Source organism: Corythoichthys intestinalis, chromosome 11 (genome assembly GCF_030265065.1).
Source record: "Corythoichthys intestinalis isolate RoL2023-P3 chromosome 11, ASM3026506v1, whole genome shotgun sequence".
Taxonomy (NCBI): Eukaryota; Metazoa; Chordata; class Actinopteri; order Syngnathiformes; family Syngnathidae; genus Corythoichthys; species Corythoichthys intestinalis.
Window position 1 is genome coordinate 39,392,785 of NC_080405.1, and position 24,891 is coordinate 39,417,675.

The 24,891-nt window shown below is 39.0% G+C and overlaps 1 protein-coding gene across 4 annotated transcripts in view; it reads left to right on the forward strand.

Moving 5' to 3' along the window:
• Nucleotides 1–24,891, forward strand: part of flt4 (fms related receptor tyrosine kinase 4) — a 186,715-nt gene that overhangs the window by 123,063 nt on the left and 38,761 nt on the right. For all 4 annotated transcript variants that reach the window (XM_057850913.1, XM_057850912.1, XM_057850914.1 and 1 more), the window contains 6 exons: nt 98–448; nt 4,035–4,181; nt 9,988–10,119; nt 20,904–21,010; nt 21,370–21,505; nt 21,937–22,041. In XM_057850913.1, coding sequence (XP_057706896.1) covers nt 98–448; nt 4,035–4,181; nt 9,988–10,119; nt 20,904–21,010; nt 21,370–21,505; nt 21,937–22,041 — 978 coding nt within the window. The remainder of the gene's footprint in view (nt 1–97; nt 449–4,034; nt 4,182–9,987; nt 10,120–20,903; nt 21,011–21,369; nt 21,506–21,936; nt 22,042–24,891) is intronic.

Here is a 24,891-nt window from a genome sequence, read left to right on the forward strand (position 1 = left end):
CAGTGCATTGACAATGATTATATGTAAACGTACATAAGTAAAAAAGTAAGGTTTCATTAAATGTCTCCTTTAAAATGTTGTTTTTGTGTATCCACAGCCATCCCTGAAGGGTTCAGCGTGGATGTGCATCCATCAGAGAATCCCCTGGAGCAAGAGAAGGTGTCTTTATCCTGCAGTGCCGACAATTACACCTACGAGCAGCTGCAGTGGTACCGTCTGGATCACATTGCCCTGCAGGGCAAGCCTCAGGAGCCAGACTGCAGAAGCGTGCACCTTTACGCTGATGTCCTTGATGGCCAGCATATATTCCAAGAAGCCTCCAACAGCTGGGTCCTGGATTTCACTCTACCCGCTATACAGCTGCAGGACGAGGGTCGCTATGTGTGTATGGCTAAGAGCAGACGGAGAGGCGAGAAGCATTGTCTCTTCAGATATATTTTTGTCAAAGGTGAGGGACACAAAGAAACAAGTCAGCCAACTCATCCCCATATGTGTCTAGTATTCTGGTTTGTCATAGATTACTTGAAAAAGTACTTAAAGTACGATTTCTGATTACGCCTCCAAAAAGTAATCTTGTTTCTTTACTGATTACTTTGTCATCAAAGTAACTAAGTTACTTTAAGAGTAATTTATCAGTTACTTTTTACCATTTTTCTCTCCATTTGCCATCTCAACATAAGAATGACAAAAGAAAAATGGCATTACATGTAATTGACTGTCCGAGAATAGAATAGAATAGAATAGAATAGAATAGAATAGAATAGCCCTTTGTTGTCATTATACTGCTATACAATGAAATGGTTGAGCATCTCCCTTTACAGTGCAGGACAAGTAAAATCTCGAAAGTGTCTTGCAAGAATTAAAGTATAAAATCTAAATAAATATAAAATATGTATGAGGTAGTCCTATGTTCAGGCAATGCAAATATTGAAGTCAAGTAGCGGCAGTTGAGAGTGAAGGCACTGAACATTGCACATTTTAAAAAACTCGAAAGTGACTTGCAAGAATAAAAGTATAAAATCTAAATAAATATAAAATATGTATGAGGTAGTCCTATGTTCAGGCAGTGCAAATAGTTGAAGTAGCAGCAGTTTACAGTGAAGGCATTGAATATTGCACAAAAATAAGTATTTCACATAGAATTTGTTTGAATAGAAGTTAAGTAGCAGAAGTTGACAGTGAGGCATTGAATATTGCAGTTAGTAAGTATTGCACATAGTATATTGCATGTAATCAATATTGGGCTCCTGAAACTAACAAATCACTGACAAAATGCATGGATTTTGTTGAACTCAACTCCACCGACTAATTAAACCCCCGCTAACTCAAAGATTAAGCCTAATTTTTTAAAAATTCTCAGCTTCGGGTTAGGGTTAACAGCATTTCAGTGCTTGCACAATAATCAACAACACGCAAATGAATTGTGCAATAAACAGAGCAATAAAGACAAAGGTGGGGGCAGGCACGAATGCGCGCGCACAACCGCAAGTGCGCCGTACACACAGGCGGTCAATTTGGCCACAAAACGTGGCGGCAACTAAGCACTTTACACTCAATCGGACTTACAACACATCCCGAATATGCTAAACGAACACGTCACCTCACGGCATAAATGTGCAACACGAATATGATATAGACAGTGCTCGCCGACTCGCTATGAAACGTCCGCTCTTGCAGCGGCTTCAGCCTATCGCTGGAACCTTCCAGGATGAAGGAAAAATATTCACGTTCATTCATGGATGCACACAGATCAACATTCCCTCGCACATCTGCACTCGGCTCGAATGCGCATCCCATGTTCATCACACTTTTCTCAGTACCGAAACACTTAGCGCGTGTGACTCGAGACCAAAACAGGAAGTAACGTTGAGTGGTTACCATGGAAATGAACCCATTGTGAGACGATGGGAACCTTTCTAACATTTTGTATTCTCCGTACATGACTACAATAGACTTCATACTACATATATTATGAGGCAATAACAAAATAGTAACGCGCAGACAACAAGGAAACTAACTTTAATCATATTACTGGTTTGGAAAAACGAACGCGTTAGATTGCTCGTTACTGAAAGAAAGTCATCAGATTACAGAAACGAGTTACTGACAACACTGCTAATAAGAGATGTCCGACCACGTCATTTTCAAAGTATCGGAATCGGCAAAAAGTATCAGACATGCCTTTTATATACATATATATATATATATATATATATATTTTTTTTTTTTTTTTTAATGAAATCGTTTTCTAATTGTATTTAACGTTACAGACATAATATGTTACTCATCCCACAGTCTTTAGTTTAGGCTTAAGATAGGGTTATCAAATTTATCCCGATAACGGTGGTAATAATTTAATATAAAATGTATCACGTTAAAATATTTAATGCAATTAATGCATACGCTGCACGACCCACTCACGCATTGTCGCGCACAATCTGTAATGGCGCTGTTTTACCTATATAGAGAGCTAAAAGGCAGCATAAAATGAGTAGAGTGAATTTTGGCAGCCTTAGGAGCCTTTTTTTAATTGGCTAAAGCCTTACAATCCCGCTCCCTACGATTAGAAATATCGTGGGAAGCCTTGTGGGGAAGCAAGGTAGCAATTGATCTTTTTCTTAACACCCTATATTATTTCCCAACGCAGAGAACATATATATATACTAGATGGCAATATTTAGTCACAATATACAAAGTTACAAGTCTTTCTATCCATGGATCCCTCTCACAGAAAGAATGTTAATGATGTAAATGCCATCTTGAGGATTTATTGCCATAATAAACAAATACAGTACTTATGTACTGTATGTTGAATGTATATATTCGTCCGAGTTTTATTCATTTTTTTCTTAATGCATTGCCAAAATGTATATGATCGGTGCAGATATTCAAACTAAAACGATCGGGATCGGATCGGGAGCAAAAAAACATGATTGGAACAACCCTACTGCTAATATATAAAGAGAAACTGTAGTTAATCATGAGCTGTTCCCTGAAAACTTACATCACACTGTAGACCTGGCTTCCAAATGCACACAGAGGATGCATCGGGCAGCCCACGCAAATCTACTTTCACATAATGAAGACAATAGCATCAACGGCACTGAAAGTCTAGCTGAGTTGCCGCAGGGCTGAACCGCACATTGTGTTCTGTTGCGCATATTGTTACGTTTTTCAGCTGCCTGATAGATGTACACTGTAATGGGATTTTCTTCACCTTCTCCCTCTCTTCTGTCCTGTGTGAACACTGAGTACAGTGAACCCCTTGCAAATAATTGACGAGCTCCCGAATAGGGTTCGTAATCTGGCGCACACATTGTGGCAGAGCACTTAAAGCTAGTAATATAGCAACCCTTATAATTCCTTACTGTGAGCATGTACTCAACCCAAGCTACATAAATTATTGTAATTAGTTACATTGTTCTACATTAACAAGTCACCTTCAAGTGACAACTGTTTTATTGTCCTGAATAACACTCAAGCACAAACCGACATGACGTCGAAAACGGGCTAACAAATATGCCACGACAAAAGCGGTATTAAAATAAGTGTTGTTCTGAATGCCATTTTTTGGGATTTTGACACACAGCTGTGCAGTATTGGCAATGGGAAAATATATACAAAAGACTTTTTATTCGGTCTGGTTACATCGGAAACAGTTCGCAATTGACACCGCGTTTCGGAACTGAAGCTGAAAAAAAACTTAATTTCATTATTGACTTGGCATGAGGTGCATTCATGGACCAACAATGAAACAGGACATCTCAAGCGCTCATTTATGGACACACAAATGTCCATTTTATCACCAGGTGGTGCTAAAATGGTAGCATAATTGCTTTGTCCAGAGCACAAAAACAACAATGAATCGTTTTCAAAAGATTTTCAATGAGTAATAGAAAGTAGGAACCCTTAATATCGAGAGGTTTACTGTATACATTTGGCACAATCACATTGTGATCACTCACTTTATCACTGACATGGCATTCCACAAATGCAATTACACATTTTGTGTGCCCGTGCGTGTATGTTTTCAGGTCTGGAGGCACCTCGTTACAAGCGCAGTCTCACCAACCAGACTGTGAACGTGACAGAATCGCTTCACATGGAATGCGATGTGGAGGGAAGACCTCTGCCCCACCTTTCGTGGTTCAAAGACAACCAGCCGCTCCATCAAATGTCAGGTGTGTGAACACGTCAGCACAATTTATCAGGCAGTGACTTTCTTGTTTTTATGTTGTTCTACCAAGTATACATATATGAAAGGCAGCGAAATTTACTATATATGTGAACCCTCTCCTGAAAAAAATGCCTCAAATGTCAGTTCAGACATGCATCACATTAACAATTTGTGGCAATGATAGTGTTTTTCATGGGTCATATTTAAAGGTAGCCAATAACGTTCAAAAGAAGCTTTAAAAAAATGTATAATAATCAAGTGCAGAGGCCTTTTACGTTCTATAATGGGCTGATAATTAACAGTGACTAGAGGTAAGATCGAGCCTAAATAAATCCAGCCCGACCCGACCCGGGTCCGCCGGTATTAAAGCCCGACCCGGCCCGAGCCCGATCAATTAACTTGATTTGCAGGCCCGAGCCCAAACCCCCCCCCCGAATTTTTTGTTTTATTTGTAGGCCTGAGCCCGCAAAATAAAAAACGAAATTTTGTATTTTTTTGTAGGCACGAGCACAAAACCCCCCCAATTTTTTTTTTTTTTTTTTCCGAGGACTCAGGAGAAGGAGGAAAGGGAGGGGATGCGCCAGTAAGACCATGACAAAGCACTGCTTGCTGAAAACAGACTGGTTGCATTTTGCGTGATTAAATTTGTGAGGATGCCTGTGCATAATGATGACAAATTAACGCCTGTCTTTTGTAACCAATTCTCAGTTGGCAGAAAAAAAAGTTTTCTTAATGTTAAATAGTCTACATATTCTTATGATCATTATAAATGCATTCACACAATGAAATAACGCTGAAAAAGTTTGTTAAATTTATTTCTAGTATGAAAGCAAAGCGCCACAGTCGTTACACTTATACATTCAATTTGAAGCCTTTCCACACCCCACTCTTACCAGTGCATGTTTGTCTTTTCAATTCCCCCGTCTTCAGTTTGTTTTTAACTTCTTGCTGCTCCATATCGAAATACCAGATCAAAAACATGTAATAAATACGGTTTTGCGGACTCGCAGAGGGGAAGATTAAAAAGAGGGCACATTGCATGCTCTGCGGCTCCTGTTTGCAATTACCATACAGCGCCTTCTCTTTTTTATCCAAATTATTTATTTAAAACACGTATTCCTTAGTTTAACATCTATATATCCTTTTAGTATACATATACAAATATATATGGTGTAAATAAATATGGTGGAAAACACTAAAGTGACTTGAAGTTCCGCTCAGACCCCCAATTTGGCCAAATTTCAAAATTGTCCTATTTGCATGTGTAATACATCATTGGAAAGCTTAAAATCTCAGTTTTCCAGGGGAAGAAAAATTTTGAACAGGAGGGCATTTAAATTTTTTTTTTTTTTTTTTTTTGAACAACAAATCCCTAACTGGAGGCGAGCGCACGCGAGAGCAGAATTAAAGACGCCACGATTTTAACGAGATATTATCGCGTACTTACCTTGTTTCGATCCAAAAACTCCATGTAGCATGTATCACCGAGTGTCAAGACTTAGCTGTGAATGGCCACAGTCGGATTTTGGGGGGATTTTATGAGTGAAACATGGTGATATAACAAGGGTCACGATGCAGAAACCGCAGACAACAAGGAGTAGTTGAGATTTTCTTTTTCATATAGTTACCCTTTGAAATGTTATTTTTCAATTTTTCTTTCTTTGGATCGATTATTTCTCATCTAACATATCGGGGAATATGTGACAGTAACAAACAAAATACAATTAAGCGATAGTTATGAGGTAGATATCCTTGACTTTTTAACAGACGCTAAATTTTTCATTGTGACATAATTTGTTTAAAAGTGTAAAATATGCGCGTGAATAATTTTTTAAAGTCGTTTTGTTTTTTTAAAGTAAATATTAGACATCAATTAATGATTCTTAGCTAAAAATGACATTTTGAATAATAAATACAATTCCTTACCTTCTTTTTATGGCTGGGTTGAAACAAAAGCGGTTGCGCGACGTCTGTAAATGAGGGTTTTCAGGGTAAAATGGACAAATTAAAAATAGTTCGGAGGCTTAGTGCGCCATTAATCTGCTATGGCAGCATAAAGACATATTGTTCTATCAAACACAACAGTTGTTTTGGCTTAAAATACAGCAGTTTCTTTTAAAGAGGAGTGCAAGAGCAGAAACTGCTTTTTTAGTCTTGTCTGTGTTTTCCGCCATATTTATTTTAAAAAGTTAGCGAGAGAGAACCCCGGCCCAACACACGTTTGATGGGATTCACGCATGGCTGGATGTGATTGGGCGCCCTCGGTTGGATGACCTCGGTGCCATGATTAGGGATGGGGCGGCGTAGGGTGGGTTGCCAACGGGCTCACACTCACAAGGGATTCACACGATTACTGGGTTCTAGATCACAGGGCTGATTTGTGTACACTCCACCCCTCTCAATCACTTATCTTTGAGATCCCCCTCCCTCTTTCCCTAAATAACAGGCCCCCCCACATGGTGTCAACCGGAAATACATCTACCTGGTGATAGCCCCATTATATTCATAGCTGGTGTAGGCGTTCAATGTATTTCTGATTGTTTTACATGTTTCTTCTGTCTCTCCTTCTTTTCTTCTGTTCACCCATAACCCCTTCCTGTTCACTAAGAAAAGAAAAAAAAAAGAAATGAAAAGAGCTCTGGTTATACAGTGGTACCTCGACATACGATCGCTTTGACACACGATCTTTTCGACATCCGACGTAAAATTTGACTCACCATTTTCTACATCCGACATGCTTGAAATACGACGATTTATGACAGCTCGCAGTTTCTTTGTTTTCCCGCAAGACGGACGCACGGCGGATTTTCTTGTGAGAGAAATCAACATGGGTTCCAACAATGTTAGTGCAGGTGGTGAATAAAGGGAATAGGAGAGGCTTACCATTGAAATGAAGATGGAAATAATCAGAAAATATGAGCGTGGTGTGTGCGTCCGTGAATTGGCTCGACAATACGGCCGTAGAATGTCTACGATCTCGGTGGTCCTCCTCCGTTCACCAGTCTTTATAAGTTCATTCATTCATTCATTTTCCATGCCGCTTAAGGTGACAGTTATTAAATGTAGTAACGTCGCCAAAGAAATCTTCAGCTTCGTCAGGTTTTGAATATTTTATTTCAGAACCTGTGCAACACAACATGCCTACTGTCCGCCGCAGCTGACATACAACAACAGAACACGAAAAGTCAAAGTAAAAACTCTAATGCACTCTCTCTCACTCAGTCGTCATCCACACGGTGCAATCAGGTACACCACGCAAAATACATCCACCACATAAGAACCTGATTCGTTACATTATTACAGGCATTATTATTACTATCACTATATTATTACTCTGATTTTTATTCATAATTTATTTGTTTTGCTCTTTGTAATTGCTATTTGAAATAGTAAGAGCAACATTTATTAAGGATATAGTGTAGGTTTTCGGGCTGTGGAGCAAATTAATGGAATTATAATGTATTCTTATCTCATTTGTTCCCAAAATCTATAAATACGTTCTATTTTTAATTGTTTCAGTGTCCCAAAAACGTATTTATACGTCTTTTAAGTTTTTTTTGACAAGAGGCATCTCTAGGTTCTGTTGCAGCTAAACTGCAATGCACAATGCTCAAAACTCATTTTAGAGCAATAAAACTGGCCACTGGAGGGCAGTAGCGCATTTTGTAAGAACTTATCTCGGGCTAAGAAAGGAAGTGAAGAAAAATAGTCAGGAAACGGAAGTTGGAGGGATCTTGTGAAGACGTGTGAGAATTTGAGAAAAATGTGGAGAACGATCGGGGAAAAAAAGGCAAGCGACACTGGAGGAGTGTTCTGAAAAGAAAACGAAACCATCGTCAAAGAAGGATAAAAATAAAATCTATCTTGATGAGACAGACGGTGACGGCCACAACAGCGTCAGGTTCCACACGCGTTCTGTGGAGCTCACATTGCATTACTCCTGAGCCCGAGTTTGAAACCAAGGATGAAGATGATGAAGATGATGAAAAAAGTGAGACTGATCTTGATCCGGACTCATCAGATTACTGGGAGCCACCTCATTCAACCGGGAGCAGCCGAGAGCCTTCCCCGTTGTTACTTGTGCAAATAGCTCAACAGTTCAATAATTTAGTTAAGTGTAAATAAATTGTTACTTTGCGATCAAAAGCTCCATTTGTCTTGTTGTTTATGGTATTTTGTAGAACGAAAACATTATTCAGATGTTTGGGATGTCACAAAAGCGAAAAATAGCTGTGTTAAAGTCAAAGTTATGTTTGAAATGTATGTTTTCACAAAAAGTTCAAATTCTCTGTTTTTTCATCTGAAATTGGAAAATTACTCAACCTAAGCTATTTTCTAATGCTGATTTCTAAAGAATGGAAAAAGATATGAACAAACTTTCTTTTGTGATGAAAGAAGAGAGTCTAATCTTTCTTTTGGTGGGTTCCATGTTTTTATAGCAATAGAACAGAATTTTCTGTGGGCCTTGCAAAATAAGTCAAAATCCAGTAAAACGGCCGGGAGCGAATGGCCTTGCTCCGGTGAAAATGGCTGGGAGTGAATGAGTTAAGGGAAAATCCTGCTCGACATGCGACCATTTCGACTTACGAACAAGTTCCTGGAATGAAGTAACTTCTATCAAACAAAAAAAAAACTATCGTGCTTATATCAGTGCAAACCGTACGAACCAAATTTCCAATGACTTTTACTGTTGCATCCCTTATTTTCTTTCAAGATAACATACTGTATGCACAAATACACACACAAGTGTTTTTCCCCTCCATGTAGTAACACCCCTGACCAAAAATATTAGTCTCAAAAACTGTGGTTTTGTGAAAGCTGGAAAGTATTTGGCTGCACCATAAAACACAATAATTATGAAGTGATTCATACACAAATCATACATCTACACATCATACCCATAATACACAAATTATTATTCAGTTATTTTTGTTAATTATTAATTAATTATTTTGTCCTCTAATTTTTCTGTACATGTTCACTAAATGCCTTTGCTGCATGTTAGCTGTCGGAAATACCTCCAGGCTTACCCCTGTCGACTTTGGCGTTTCCACCGTCAATACATAATCGATTCCTGTTAATCAATGAAGATTTGTGGTGCATGCGCTAAGAAGTCTTTCAATTTTATATTAGTATTTATTTTAACATTTTTGGCATCAATTAAACTGCATACGTTAGAATCATGATGGCAACATCCATCTTTTTTACGTCCTTCATAAACCCAAGCGGCAAAAAGTTCAACGGTGCCTAACAGACATTCTCGTTCCTGCTGTTGCTAAATGAACAAATGCAACTCAACATTATGTAAGGTAAACCATACAGTATTTTTACACATCAACTCAACACCCACCTTGAAAGCTGCACATCCTCTAATACACCCACATTGTTGAAGTTTGCATATTTTGGGACAATGGTTAGACCAAGGTTTTCTACTTAGACCCAGAATAGACTCAACATTGTTAATTTTTATTCGAGGACAAACAATTGGCAGGTGTGCTTTTGTAATCTAGTCCACCCACTACCCTCTCACGCATTCACGCAGTGGAATAATTGTTTGAAACTAACAATATTTGCACATATGTGATGCAGCCACGAACACAGACACAAACCCGACGTTGCTGAAAGTCATGACTCATTACATTTATGAGCCTGGCCCTCCATTGGAGATAGTGTTGAGTGACAGGTTCCTGATGAATGTAACTTTAAGCATGATGGACACTGTGGAAGAATTGAGAAAATAATTTCAGTTAAAGTACACATTTATTCTTTTCATGTGTGTGTGTCATTAATCATGTCACAACTCTCTGCAGGGATTCAGCTGCAGGACTCAAACCGTACGCTCAGCATCCAACGAGTACGTGAGGAGGATGCCGGCCTATACACCTGCACTGCCTGCAACCAGCGGGGATGTGTACACTCAACAGCTGCCATTCGGGTCATTGGTGAGCCACCCAAATATGCATTATAGCCACAAATTAGAAACTTCCTCACTGCTGACACACCATATGCACAGGTTGGAATAGTAATCTGTCACCTCTCACACTTTATTGCTGGAGGCATGTTCACACCACTCCAATAATATCAAAGTCACTGACCGCAGGAGTAATCGTCTGCCCAAGATGAATAATTCAATAGATTTGCAGTAGAGGGATTCATGGGTAATGGGTCATATTGAAGATTTGGTCATCGCCATACTTTAAAGATTTAATACAGGAATGCGAGAAGAATGCAGAATGGCGTGTCATGACAGAATGTAATACCCTTGAAAAACCTTCTAAACAAAGTTCCATTGAATAAATGGGACACCTCTGTCCCATTTGTTCTCTTGTTCCAATATATTAAACTAGCTTGATCCATGAACTGACAAATATACAGTGTTGTTAATCTTACTTGATAAAAGTAAATAGCTACAGTTACAAAAATTACCATAATTTTCGGACTATAAGCTGCACCGGACTATAAACCGCACTGATGGTAGCATTAACTAATGCAAAAGAATGGAATGTAAACAGATTCAGAACACTGTGACTTAACCTTTCCAACATGATTCAAAACAATTCTTAAGAGAAAAAAAAACCTACATTTAAAAAATACGTAGTATTGATATTGTAGTATACTACTGTATGTATATGGCGGAAAACACAGACAAGACTGAAAAAGAAGTTTCTATTCTTGCACTGCTCTTTAAAAGAAACTCCTGTATTTTAAGCCAAAACGACTGTTGTGTTTGACAGAACAATATGTCTATATGCTGCCATAGCAGATTCGTGGCGCACTAAGCCTCCAAACTATTTTTAATTTGTCTGTTTTACCCTGAAAACCCCCGTTTACAGACGTCGTGCAACCGCTTTTGTTTCAACCCAGCCATGAAACGAAGGTAATTATATTTATTATTCAAAATGTCTGTCGTTATTAGCTTAGAATCATTCATTGATGTCTCATATTCCGTTTAAAAAAAATACGACTTTAAAAAATTATTCACTCACATATTTTAAACTTTTAAACAAATTATGTCACAATGAAAAAAATGGTGTCAGTAAAAAAGTTACGGATATCTACCTCATAACTATCACTTAATTGTATTTTTTTTTGTTACTGTCGCATTTTCTCCAATATGTTAGATGATAAAGAATCGATCCAAACAAAGAAAAATTGAAAAAAAAAAAAAAAAAAAAAAACGTTTAAAACGAAATATAAGTGAAAAAGAAAATCTCAACCACTCCATGATGTCTGCGATTTCTGCATCGCGACCCTTGTTATATTACCATGTTTCACCCATAAAATAAAAAAAAAAAATCCAGCTGTGGTCATTTTCATCTGTGTCTTGACACTCCTTGATACATGCTACATGGAGTTTTTGGATCGAAACAAGGTAAGTACGCGATAATATATCGTTAAAATCCTGGCGTCTTTAATTCTGCTCTCGCCTCCAGTTAGGGTTTTGCTGTTTAAATTTTATTTATTTATTTATTTTTTTAAATGCCCTCCTGTTCAAAATTTTTCTTCCCCCAGAAAATTGAGATTTTAAGCTTTCCAATGATGTATCACACATGCATATCGGACAATTTTGAAAGTTGGCCAAATTGGGGGTCTCAGAGCGGAACTTCAAGTCACCTGAGTGTTTTCCGCCATATACATAATAAGTCCTAATTTCAAATAAGTAAGATTAGTGTAGTCATTAACTATAGTAAGCAGGATAGATTTTCCTTTTTTTTTTTTTTTTAAATCACACAAGGTATATACGTCATTCAAAAAAAGTTTAGGGCAAAAAAGTTGCCCGAGAGTTGAAGATGACGCTCGCCATGCTAAATGCTAAGGCTAGCATGAATGCGAATGCTATGCTAACGGTCCGAGCCACCTAGCATCACGTTTGCAACGGCGTCACAACCACCACCCCTCCTCCCCCTCCCGCTCTAAACTCTCTGTGTCTCTCAGACATGTTTCGCATCATTCAAGTTACCAAATTGCAGTAAAGCACGCCTTAACATCCTCAGTAATGGTAATGGCGTTGCAAAGTTGGGAAAATAATAATTAAATTAATAATTAGATTACTCACCACCGACAAAAATAACGGCGTTATACTCTAACGCCGTTATGAACAACACTGGTTACAGTTCCTTCTCAAAAAATTTGCATATTCTGATAAAGTTCATTACTTTCTATAATGTACTGATAAACATTAGACTTTCATATATTTTAGATTCATTATACACAACTGAAGTAGATCAAGCCTTTTATTGTTTTAATATTGATGATTTTTGCAAAAAAAAAAGTCAAGAAAAAAACAAAAATCCCGATCTCAAAAAAATTAGATTATCATGAATAGGTACTCTAAAGAAGCTACTAACCTAATCATCTGAATCAACGAATTAACTCAAAACACCTGCGAAAGATTCATGAGGCTTTTAAAAACTCCCAGCCTGGTTCATTACTCAAAACTCATGGGCTCACTCAACAATCATGGGCAAAACTGCCGACCTGACTGCTGTCCAGAGAGCCATCATTGACACCTTCAAGCAAGAGGCTAAGACACAGAAAGAAGTTCCTGAGCGAATAGGCTGTTCTCAGAGTGCTGTATCAAGGCACCTCAGTGGGAAGTCTGTGGGAAGGCAAAAGTGTGGCAAGAAACGCTGCACAACCAGAAGAGGTGACCGCACCCTGAGAAAGATTGTGGAGAAGGGCCAATTCCAGACCTTGGGGGACCTGCAGAAACAGTGGACTGAGTCTGGAGTAGAAACATCCAGAGCCACCGTGCACAGGCGCGTGCTTGAAATGGGCTACAGGTGCTGCATTTCCCATGTCAAGCCACTTTTGAACCTGAAACAGTGGCAGAAGCACCTGACCTGGGCTACAGAGAAACAGCACTGGACTGCTGCTCAGTGGTCCAAAGTACTTTTTGATGAGATGAAAGCAAATTTTGCATGTCATTTGGAAATCAAGGTGCCAGAGTTTGGAGGAAGACTGGGGAGAAGGAAATGCCAAAATGCCTGAAGTCCAGTGCCAAGTACCCACAGTCAGTGATGGTCTGGGGTGCCATGTCAGCTGCTGGTGTTGGTCTACTGTGTTTTATCAAGGGCAGGGTCAATGCAGATAGCTATCAGGAGATTTTGGAGCACTTAATGCTTCCCTCTGCTGAAAAGCTTTATGGAGATTGTGACGGCCCCTGGCCATTTAATGGTTAACTTCTGAGACTCTTCCAGTCAGCTGATCGCCGCCTCCACCAGCTGGCTGTTTCCCCTCCCACTGTGACGACAGCTGATCGACGCAGGACGGACCGACGACGTCACCACCGCTGATTGGCCACGGAAGGAGGCGCCAAGCTTCATAAACCTGCCGCTGTCAACGTTCTAGGAGGTCGCAATTTGGCAGTATTCTGTCGCGTTCCTCCTCGCTAGCTGTTTGCTCGCCATTCACGCTCGTTTGCACTTTGATCGCTAGTTTGATACACTCCCGCTTTTTTGGTGAGATCTTTTGTGTTTATTCGTTATTGGATCGTTTTTGTTCACCACTGTAAATAAGAGCACTGAAGCAAGTAAGGGTAAGTCGCCATTTCTGTTCAACCCGTTTTCTCCTGTTTTGTATAGAGTAGGCAGTTAGGTTAGACGCTGTCTTTTCTTTGTTCCTTTTACATGACCAGGGTTTAGTTAGCGGGTGGGGTTTAAGTGTAGTTCCTTCTGTTTGTTGTTTTGGCCTGGGCTTACCCTGAAGTCACGCTTCCTCGGCATTTTGTACATATTCATTGCGAGTTTGATTATTGGGTAAATAAATTTGTGTCCACTTGTACAGTTGTGTGGCTTGTTTTATGTTACGCCTTTCGCGAGCCATCTTTGGCACGTAACAGAGATGAAGATTTTATTTTTCAGCGCGACCTGGCACTTGCTCACAGTGCCAAAACCACTGGTAAATGGTTTACTGACCATGGCATTATTGTGCTCAATTTGCCTGCCAACTCTCCTGACCTGAACCCCATAGAGAATCTGTGGGATATTGTGAAGAGGAAGTTGAAAGACACCAGACTCAACACTGTGGATGAGCTTAAGGCCGCTATCGAAGCATCCTGGGCCTCCATAACACCTCACCAGTGCCACAGGCTGATTGCCTCCATGCCACGCCGTATTGAAGCAGTCATTTCTGCAAAAGGATTCCTGACCAAGTATTGAGTGCATAGCTGTTATAATTAATTGAAGATAACTTTTTTGTATTAAAAAACACTTTTTTGAATTGGTCGGATGAAATATGCAAATTTTTTGTGATGGGATTTTTGGTTTTTCTTGACGTTTTTGCCAAAATCATCAATATTAAAACAATAAAAGGCTTGAACTACTTCAGTTGTGTGTAATGAATCTAAAATATGTGAAAGTCTAATGTTTATCATTACATTACAGAAAATAATGAACTTTATCACAATATGCCAATTTTTTTAGAAGGACCTGTATATGGACTTAGGATCTACCAGGTTGTTGTCTCCTATCGTCTTCAAAAATTACAACTGGGTGACGCCGCCTCTAATGTTCATTGGGTGGCGTGGCTCAGTGGTAGAGTAGTTGTCCCCCAACCCAGAGGCTGTGGGTTCAAGTCTCCGCCCTGATGAACTCGTCTAAGTGTCCTTGAGCAAGACACTGAATCCCACATTACTCCTGGTGCTGCGTCACCAGTAGGTGGATGGTAAGATAGTGTAAAGCGCTTTGAGCGCCTTGAAAGGTGGAAAAGCGCTATATGTGTATAACACCATTTACCATTCACGGCCAAAGTAGTATGCTTCGCTGTACCCTCCTTTCTTTTGTTGAAATACAGTCAGTCCATGCTTTGGCCACTCTTGGCTTTGTGTTGCTTTCCCCGCTTAAGCGACGGCATTCTCAAGTTTCCACGCATATATTTTTTTAAACCCTTTATTCACCATCGACGGGATGATGTTCTGGACGACGCATTTACATCATCAATGACGTCTGGACAGCTCTAGTTAAAAAAGATGCCCGAGATTTAAAGATGACGCTCGGCACGCTAAAAGCTAATGCTAATTAGAATGCGAATGCTATGCTAATGCTCCGAGCCACCAAGCCAATCATCAACGCGTTTGCAATGGTGGCACCTCCCCCCTCCCTCCTCCCCCCTCCCGCTCTGCTTTCCCCCAGGAAACGGTGACAAAATCAGACAACGAGCACTTCATTCAACCAAATTGTAGTAGTGACGCACCTTTTCACATCCTTAGCAACGGTAACGGCGTTGCAAAGATAGGAAAAGTATTTTATTACATTACTCACTACTGAAAAAAATAACGCCGTTATACTCTAACGCCGTTATTAACAACACTGCTACTATATTTCCATAGACGTCTACTTTTAGGCCTTTTTCTTACCACTTTCATTTGATTGCATTCTTTTTGAAGCTTGCATGGTATGTGTATATACAGTAGATAGTGTATGTGATCAATTCTTATGTGTTGTCTTGATTTCCTGATGCCAAATGTGAATAGCGTTTTTTAAAGTGTGGTAAAATCAATAAACCCTTTCATGCACGAATTATGATTTTTTTTTTTTTTTTAACATTTTTATTACATTCATATAGGACATGGGTCTCAAATGTGTAGCTGAGGCAGCCCAATTGCAGCCTGCAGCATAATAGTTTGTGCCCGGACTTGATATTCGTGCTGCCCTCATGTACGTATTTTGCTATGGGCAATTTAGATTAAAAAAAAAAAAAAAAAAAAAAAAAAAAAAAAGCGAGATGGGGTTTAAAGTTTGTAGGGGGTCAAATTACTTGCTTTGCCTGTCAAAATATGACACACCAATGTTGTGGCATTCTAACCTGTATCTGTATTGTACCTGTATTGTGACATGCTCCTGTCACGACGAGCTCACTGTGCTGTCAAAAGTTAGACATCAACTTTATGACTTGATTTCTTTCGCCTGTGTGTAAGAGCTGTATAATTCAAAGACTGCAGCCTTCAAGGCAAGTAGACTTACATGACCATACAAAGATTCCTTCGAATACAGCCCACAATTACATCCTGTTTTTTCCCGGAGGCTACATCTTCACGGCCATTCATTTCCCTGGATGGTAAACACATCTCTCCTCATATACGTACAACACCAGATATGCTGAGCACGTGGTACAGTTAAACCTTCAAAAACGGGTGTCACAACCAAGATACTGCTCTCTTTAATGAGAATAGGTCACAGGTTTCATAAGTGGCTTTGTAAGCAACGCCTCCGTAAATCCCAAGGCTGGGTGCTGCCCTGGAACATACAGCCCCATTATTCTCTCTGGTTGTACTGTAATTAAGATTTCAACAAATGGATTAAAATGAACACATATAAAAAAAAACTAGGGCTGTCAAAATTATCGCGTTAACGGGCGGTAATTAATTTTTTGAATTAACCCTTGAGAGTCGAAGGACGCGCCGGCGCGTCCTCAGCGCACGTCGTCTTTGAAGCGCCCTCACGTTTTAATTACGTCACCCACATGCCGTTGGTTGGTCTCGTTTTAAAGTGCGGAAATTGCGGTTTACTCTCGTTATTATTTTAAGTCAATCGACCAACTAGAACGTGAGATATTGTCATTTAAGTTTTATAGTTTTATTGTCCTCTCAAAAAAACATTAAAACGCTGCATGGATCATTTGTTTATGTCTATATTTCCATCATTTCTAGTCCTTTTTCAAAACGGAAGCTCCATGAAAAAAACACAAATCAAACGAACCCTTTCGAAGTCACAGTGGAAGCACAAAATGCGTTTTTTTTTTATTTTTTTTATAAATATAACTGCGGTGCGAGGTTCAACCGAACGAGAGGGAGGAGTTTTCTGAAGCTGCGAGGTGGCGAGCGACGGCCAGTTGGATACTCCTGGATCGAGCAGCGACTTTGTGTGACTTTGACAATGAACGGAAAACTAAATTTAGCGCAAGCAATTGTGCTTTTGATCAACTTGAGGAAGAGGATGGTCCAAATTCGTCATCATCGTCTTCTTCGGAAGAGTCCTCGAGTGAAGATAGTGACGGATTTGAACACGTGGGTGATGCCATCGACGAGCAGAGGTAAACCAACTCACTCTTTTTTTTCATGCTGAAAACGTTTCTTTTGAAAGTTTCTTTTGATATTGCAAGACAAAGTTAATTTTGATGCAAAGTTAATTTTGATGCAATATAAGTGTGTGTTTGTGTATATAATAATAAAATGTGCATATCAGATCAAAGTCGTACGTGCACTGTGGGTATCCCAGGCAGGAATTTATCATTTGTGGTGTTCTTCTTTCTATATGAAGATTAGGGATGTAGCACATATTCAGCTATGGTATTCTTTCTATTGTCATACATATAGATTTCCATTATTATTTATTGCTGTATATATTTTTATTTTATACTTTATTATTTTCATAAATACTGACTTATTTTCATGTACATTTATAGTGACAATGAAAGTAAAGTGAAATGAAAATGGAAGGGTGGAAAGAGGACCGACACCCCATGGAAGTGTGAGCTGTGTGATGTAGCCGTGTCTAATTCCAGGACGAAACTGCTTTTCGGAGTGGCATGACTGAAAAAAATTTAACTTGTTTATTGTAAATATTTTTGAAAATGCTTTTTTTCCCGCAATGTTATATGTATATATTTTTCCCACATCAATCTTCTCAATTTGTGTATATAAATGTGTGTTCAAGAAGCTTGATTGTGTGTACATAGTTTTCATCAGGCGATGGGCCGCAATACCTAAACTCATAAAGAGATGGCCTCTAAACACTTTTTGTGTTAGATGGTATATATTTTTTCACTGTTCTTCACTGTTAGGTCTGCTGTATATAACCTGTTTTGACTGGAGCATGTATAAAGGCAAAAAACGCCTATGGCTATACCTGTTGTTTATGTTGAATTGTCAACTATAAGACTATTTATTCTAAATTTTTTTGGTTGAATGTTCATCCTAACATGTTGAATAAATATTACAAAGTTTCAAAACGGTTCGTTACACATGTTTGGTTGTCAATTGGACATCAATATTAAAAATTTTGACAAAACGATTTTGGAATTTTTGGTCTTTTTGGGCCCAAAATGATGATTTATAATTGATCAGTGAAGGAAACAACAATTTGGACATGAAGTTCAAGGTGTCACAAAAAAAGGGACCAAACCAGGCCATCGTAAACAATTCTTTCTTTGAAATATAAAGGCAACTTCAAAGGCATGCAAAATCAGACAAAATAGGCCCAGACCTTAAAGGGTTAATCACGTTAAAATATTTGACGCAATTAACGCACATGCCCCGCTCAGATTAAAATGACAGCAATGTAATGTCCGCTTGTTACTTATTACTTGATTTTTGTTGTTTGGCGCCCTCTGCTGGCTCTTGGGTCCAAATGATTTTATGGGTTTGGGGAGTGAGCATGGTGTAATGACATCAACAATGGCGAGCTACTAGTTTATTTTGTGATTGAAAATTTTACAAATTTTAATAAAATGAAAACATTAAGAGGGGTTTTAATATAAAATTTCTATAACTTGTACTAACATTTATCTTTTAAGAACTACAAGTTTTTCTATCCATGGATCGCTTTAAGAGACTGTTAATAATGTTAATGCCATCTTGTTGATTTATTGTTATAAGAAACAAATACAGTACTTATGTACCGTATGTTGAATGTATATATCTGTCTTGTGTTTTATCTTTTCGTTCCAACAATAATTTACAGAAAAATATGGCCTATTTTATAGATGGTTTGAATTGCGATTAATTACGATTAATTAATTTTCAAGCTGTAATTAACTCGATTAAAAATTCTAATCGTTTGACAGCCCTAAAAAAAACACTTTCAAACTTTTCTGCCAAAACAGATATTACACTGTAGGTCAATGTAGTTACAACTGCATTCGCCACATTTTCCCAGTACAGCAAAGACAACAATTACCATCAATTTTAGACTAAAAAAAACAAGACTGGTTATAAGCCACATCCACTATATTTTACAAGAAAACTGAATTCATGTATAGGCATGAATGGGCTATAAGCTGCAGGTGCCCACATTGTATTATAGCACATTTACAGTGTATAACAAAAGTGAGTACACCCTTAGCATTTCTGCAGATATTTAAGTATATCTTTTCATGGGACAACACTGACAAAATGACACTTTGACACAATGAAAAGAAGTCTGTGTGCAGCTTATATAATAGAGTTAATTCATTTCCCCCTCAAAATAACTCAAAATATAGCCATTAATATCTAAACCCCTGGCAACAAAAGTGAGTACACCCCTTAGAAAAAACATACATCCCTAAATGTCCAAATTGAGTACTGCTTGTCATTTTCCCTCCAAAATGTCATGTGACTCATTACAGGAGTACTGTCAGCATTGCTGACGTGATTGAAGAGGTGGGGGGTCAGCTTGTTAGTGCTCAGACCTATGGTCTGATGAGATGGGCGGCTTTCTTGTGTACCATCTTTAGAAGAGGCTTCCTCCTGGGGTGACAGCCATGCACACCAATTTGATGTAGAGTGTGTCGTATGGTCTGAGCACTAACAAGCTGACCCCCCACCTCTTCAATAACTTCAGCAATGCTGACAGCACTCCTGCAACGAGTCACATGACATTTTGGAGGGAAAATGACAAGCAGTAAGTACTCAATTTGGACATTTAGGGATGTATGTTTTTTCAAAGGGGTGTACTCACTTTTGTTGCCAGGGGTTTAGATATTAATGGCTATATTTTGAGTTATTTTGAGGGGAAAATAAATTAACTCTATTGTATAAGCTGTACACAGACTACTTTTCATTGTGTCAAATTAGGGGTGTCAAACTATTAAAATTTTTAATCGAGTTAATTACAGCTTGAAAATTAATTAATCGTAATTAATCGCAATTAATCGCAATTCAAACCATCTATAAAATATGCCATATTTTTCTGTAAATTATTGTTGGAGTGGAAAGATGAAACACAAGATGGATATATACATTGAACATACGGTACATAAGTACTGTATTTGTTTATTATAACAATAAATTAACAAGATTTCAACATTCTGTTAAAGCGATCCATGGATGGAAAGATTTGTAGCTCTTAAAAGATAAATATTAGTACAAGTTATAAAAATGTTATATTAAAACCCCTCTTAATGTTTTCTTTTTAATAAAATATGTAAAATTTTCAATCAAAAAATAAACTAGTAGCCCGTAATTGTTGATGCCAATATTTACTTACACAATGCTCAATTGCTCATGGGTGCTGAAGCCTATAAAATCAGTCGCACCCAAGCGCCAGCAGAGGGCGACAAAACTCCGAAAAACACAACAAGTACACATTTATCTGTGCTGTCATTTTAATGTTTGAGCGGGGCTTGTGCGTTAATTGCGTCAAATATTTTAACGTGATTAATTTTAAAAAATTAATTACCGCACGTTAACGCGATAAGCCCTATGTCAAATGTGACTATTAAAGGGGTGACTCGTGTGAACAATGTTATTTCTGCTGGTTCTACTGATGTCACGAGGAAGGGCGTGCAATCTGGGATACTCACATTTGATTGGCTTGAACAATATGAGCATTTAAAAATATCAGCCAACAAATATGACGGTGAAGTTTTTCTCTGCTATCACACATCACAAAAATGGAAAAACTTTTTTTCCCCCACTATATTAAAAAAGATTATTTCCAAAAACGGTGTTGGCTTTCCATTAATGTACCTCTTACGAGTTTAAAACAGTCTTATCTCAAGATGCCTTATCTGTCTTTTTGCTTAGGTTCCAGCGATAAAGCCAATGTGGAGATTGTAATACTCATCGGAACCGGAGTGATTGCTGTGTTCTTCTGGGCCTTGCTCATCCTCATATTCTGCAACGTGAAACGGGTCAGAGGCCTCTGATTGCCACCATTCTGTGTCTGTGTTTGTGGGAGGAACAGAGGGAATAAGATGGACCCTCTTTAACCTCTAGCTCACAACAGCTTTGCCCTCTCAGCCTCCTCTTTTATTGTTAGTTCCGATGTTTCCTTGGAGTCCAATTACACCATCCGTAGCGATTAACCCTCATAACAGGGACGAGCATGATGAGTCCCAAATTGCCTTTTATTTGCTTTTTGCTCATTCTGTCACACATTACATCACCACACAGCTGCTTCACTTCAGGTTGTTGTCATCGGTGGGAATACTCTGTCACACCAGCCTTTCTTTTCCAGTTCACTGCTAAATGCATCATCTCTCTTCCTCAGATTAACCCAGCAGACATTAAAACAGGCTATCTGTCAATCATCATGGATCCTTTGGAGGTCCCCATGGAGGAACAGTGTGAATACCTTCCCTATGATTCCTCCCAGTGGGAAATCCCCCGGGACCGACTACGACTGGGTGAGTGACCCACCAGGGGCGATGAGCATGGATAAATGGTACGGTAGTGACGTGAACAGGTGGTGGCGACGCACATGGGAAAACAAAGATGAAAATAAATGGATGAAACCAAATTAGTTTTCCATTTGCGTGAATTCTTAATGGACTAGTTTGCATTGGAAACTGCCAAAATGTGCCAATGTTTAATATTGCACTCGCTTTAAAAACACCCTGAGGAAAAAGCATCTGCTTTGTGGCTGCAACCCATTGGAGCGTATTGTTTTCCGAGCACTGCAATTGAGGTTGTAATTTCTCTGGCTCGTCTCCATAGCTGCCAGATACATTTACATTTCGTAACTTCTCCATTGCCAAGCTGGTTCAGGACGCTGATATTTTCCCAGTGCATATTAATAGATATAAATACTGTGTCCATTTACTGTCCCTTGACACAGGAAAGGTTTTAGGCCACGGTGCATTCGGGAAGGTAATTGAGGCATCGATCTACGGACTCAGCAAGAGCACACGTCTGGACACTGTGGCTGTGAAGATGCTAAAAGGTCAGATTTATCTTTTTATGCATCGTTATAGACTCACATAATTACCATAATCAATACACTCCGCATGGGCAAATGTATAGGGTAATACTATAAAAAAACAGAACAAACAAAACCCATCAAATTTACAGTAAAATACTGGCAGCTGTGGTTGCTAGAGTTGTACCATGAAAAGATTACAGTCAAATGGACAAAGAACGTTCTCACTCCTCTTCAACTTTGGTTTGAACCCGTGCTGTCATTGTGGCAGTTGAGCATGCTGACTACTGAGATATTAAAGGCAGGTTAGTGTAGAGCAGTGCTTCTCAATTATTTTCTGTTACGCCCACCCCCCAGGAAGACATAAATGTTTCGTGTCCCCACAACTCTCTGCTTCCACTGTAAATAGTATCATTTGTTGATAAAATTATGTAAGTACACCTTTGCATAACATTGTGTCCTTTTTTTTTTTTATATATATATATTAAAGAAAAAAAAAGTAATATAGACAAGTTTCCTGAGCGAAATATGGGCGGCGCCATCTTGGATAATGTTTGCCTCGAACTTATGTTTCAGAAAAAACAACATGAGGAAGACCCCAAGAAAGACGTAAATGTTTCGCGCCCCCCCCAAACTCTGCCGCCACTGTAAATAGTATCATTTGTCTATAATATTACTATAATTACACCTCTGCCTCACATTGTGTCCTTTTTTCTATTAGAGAAAATAACAGAGATCAACTTATAAAGTATAACTCTATTAACATTGTTTTTTTTGTAACAGAAAAGACATAACGCACTCTATCAACATTGTTTTGTTTGTAACAGAAAAGACATAACGCACATCAATTTGCCTGAATTAAAACAAAAAGGCACATCCAAACTATAAAAATACACTCAAGGTACATTTTTGACCATTTGACACTGAAAAATAAAATCAGTAAATAATAACAAATTCAAATTGATTAGAAACATTAACTCATGAGGACAATATGCCAAAAAATTTGACCGAAAAAACAAAACTGAATACAAGAAGAAAAAAAAAAAGTGTCTTTGGACAGAAGGACAGTCTTTATTTTCGCTGCTCACAGTATCACCTCCAACTTGCAATGGTGTGGGGTTATTTTGCACTGAGCGTGCTAACAGTGCTGACTGATTTACTTACATAATACTGACAAAGCGGGATGATTTTTGGCAATATTCGGCACGTTTTCGCTGAAAAACAGCCAAGCGGCTTATCAATGAGATTGGGGTCTAATGTCTTTAAGTGGCGTCTTAATTGATTTGACTTCCGGCTGTCCGCTATAATCATTTTTCGACACAGTAAACAGTGGTCTTTCCTCATCTAACACTGTATTAAATGTCAAAGCCAAAAGGCCCGAAAAAAGCGCATTCTCGGCGGCCGAGGGAGAACCATAGGTGAGGGCGGTCTACGTGACGATCCCAAGCCGAAAATGGCACTTCTCGGGCAGACACGTGAGAACCGGAGAAGACAGTGAGTCGCTGTGTGAGTCAGGTCAGGTACAACAGAACACCGGCCGGAAAACGGCTTTCGAAAACGGCGCACAGCTCTTCATATCTCTCTTCTGTGTGCTCTTGCTTTCTTCAAAAATACTGCACGCACTTTAATAATGAGAGCGCCACTGCCACCCACTGAGTGGATGCGCAAGTACACTTTATTGTAGTACGGCAAAAAAAAACAAAAAAAAAACATGTTTACCGAGGTCACATGCGCCACCCCTGGCATCCCTCTGCACCCCCCTGGGGTGGCCCGCCCCACTATTTGGGAAGTACTGGTGTATGAGGACTAGGGGTGTGACAAAATATCGAAAATATCGTGATACTTTGTATCACAAAAGGTTATCGATATGCTCCTGCCAAGAATCGAGATATCATTTTAAAAAGGTGTCAATGTCGAAAAAAATAAAAAGGAACCAACAAGTTGCTACCAAAATCTTCCACCGTAATAGTGTCTCAGTTAACTTTAAAGCTGCATTGACGGTGCACGATGCCGAATCCATTCAGACTGGGAACGTTCATTCATTCGAACCCAGAGCATTCACAATCATTCTGTCCGATTTTCAGAGCATTTACAGGTCATTTCCTGTTAAGTTTGAGTCACTGCCTATTCATTTAGGTATTCCCAGGTCACTTCCTGTTCTGTAACTCAAAATAAACAGGAAGGCTAGGTTCATACTACAGGTCTCAATGCACAAATCCGATTTTTTCCGACTCGAGTCAGGCATTAACTTGACGGTCTGAACGGGACAAGTTGCATAGAAGTGGACCATTTCAAATCCGATCTGAGTCACTTTCGTATGTGGTTCAAATCCGATCTGGGCCACATTTTTTCAGAACGTGACTGGCGATCTGAACTGTCAAGACTCCCAAATCAGAATTCATGCAGCAATTACATCAGCAAAGAGCAAAAGGCACGGAGGACGGCAGCTATGTAGGCATTAGCGCCTAGCTTGAACTCTGCTTTTAAGCACGAAGCAGGCTTGACCACAGTCATAAAAAAATAAAATGAAGAAAACAATAAGCCTTACAATTTTCGATTTTCATTCTGTGCGCTGAATGAGCAATATTTCATTATTGCGCCCATGGCCGAGTCGGGGCAAACTGACGCACCCACGTCATTTCACGCACACACGTCAAGGCTCATGTGTTTGCGTGTATGCGTTCTATCAGTCTATATAAACTTTGAATATAAAACTAAATGGGGATTATTAATGTCTGTTATTTGTGTCCTGTTTTTGGAAATCAAAATATGATCACTCTGGAATGACATACAGCTAGCATGTGTAATTTGTTTTGATGCTTCTGCGCATGCGGGTCTCTTTGCTGCGCCCATTTCAGACTGCGAATTAGTGCG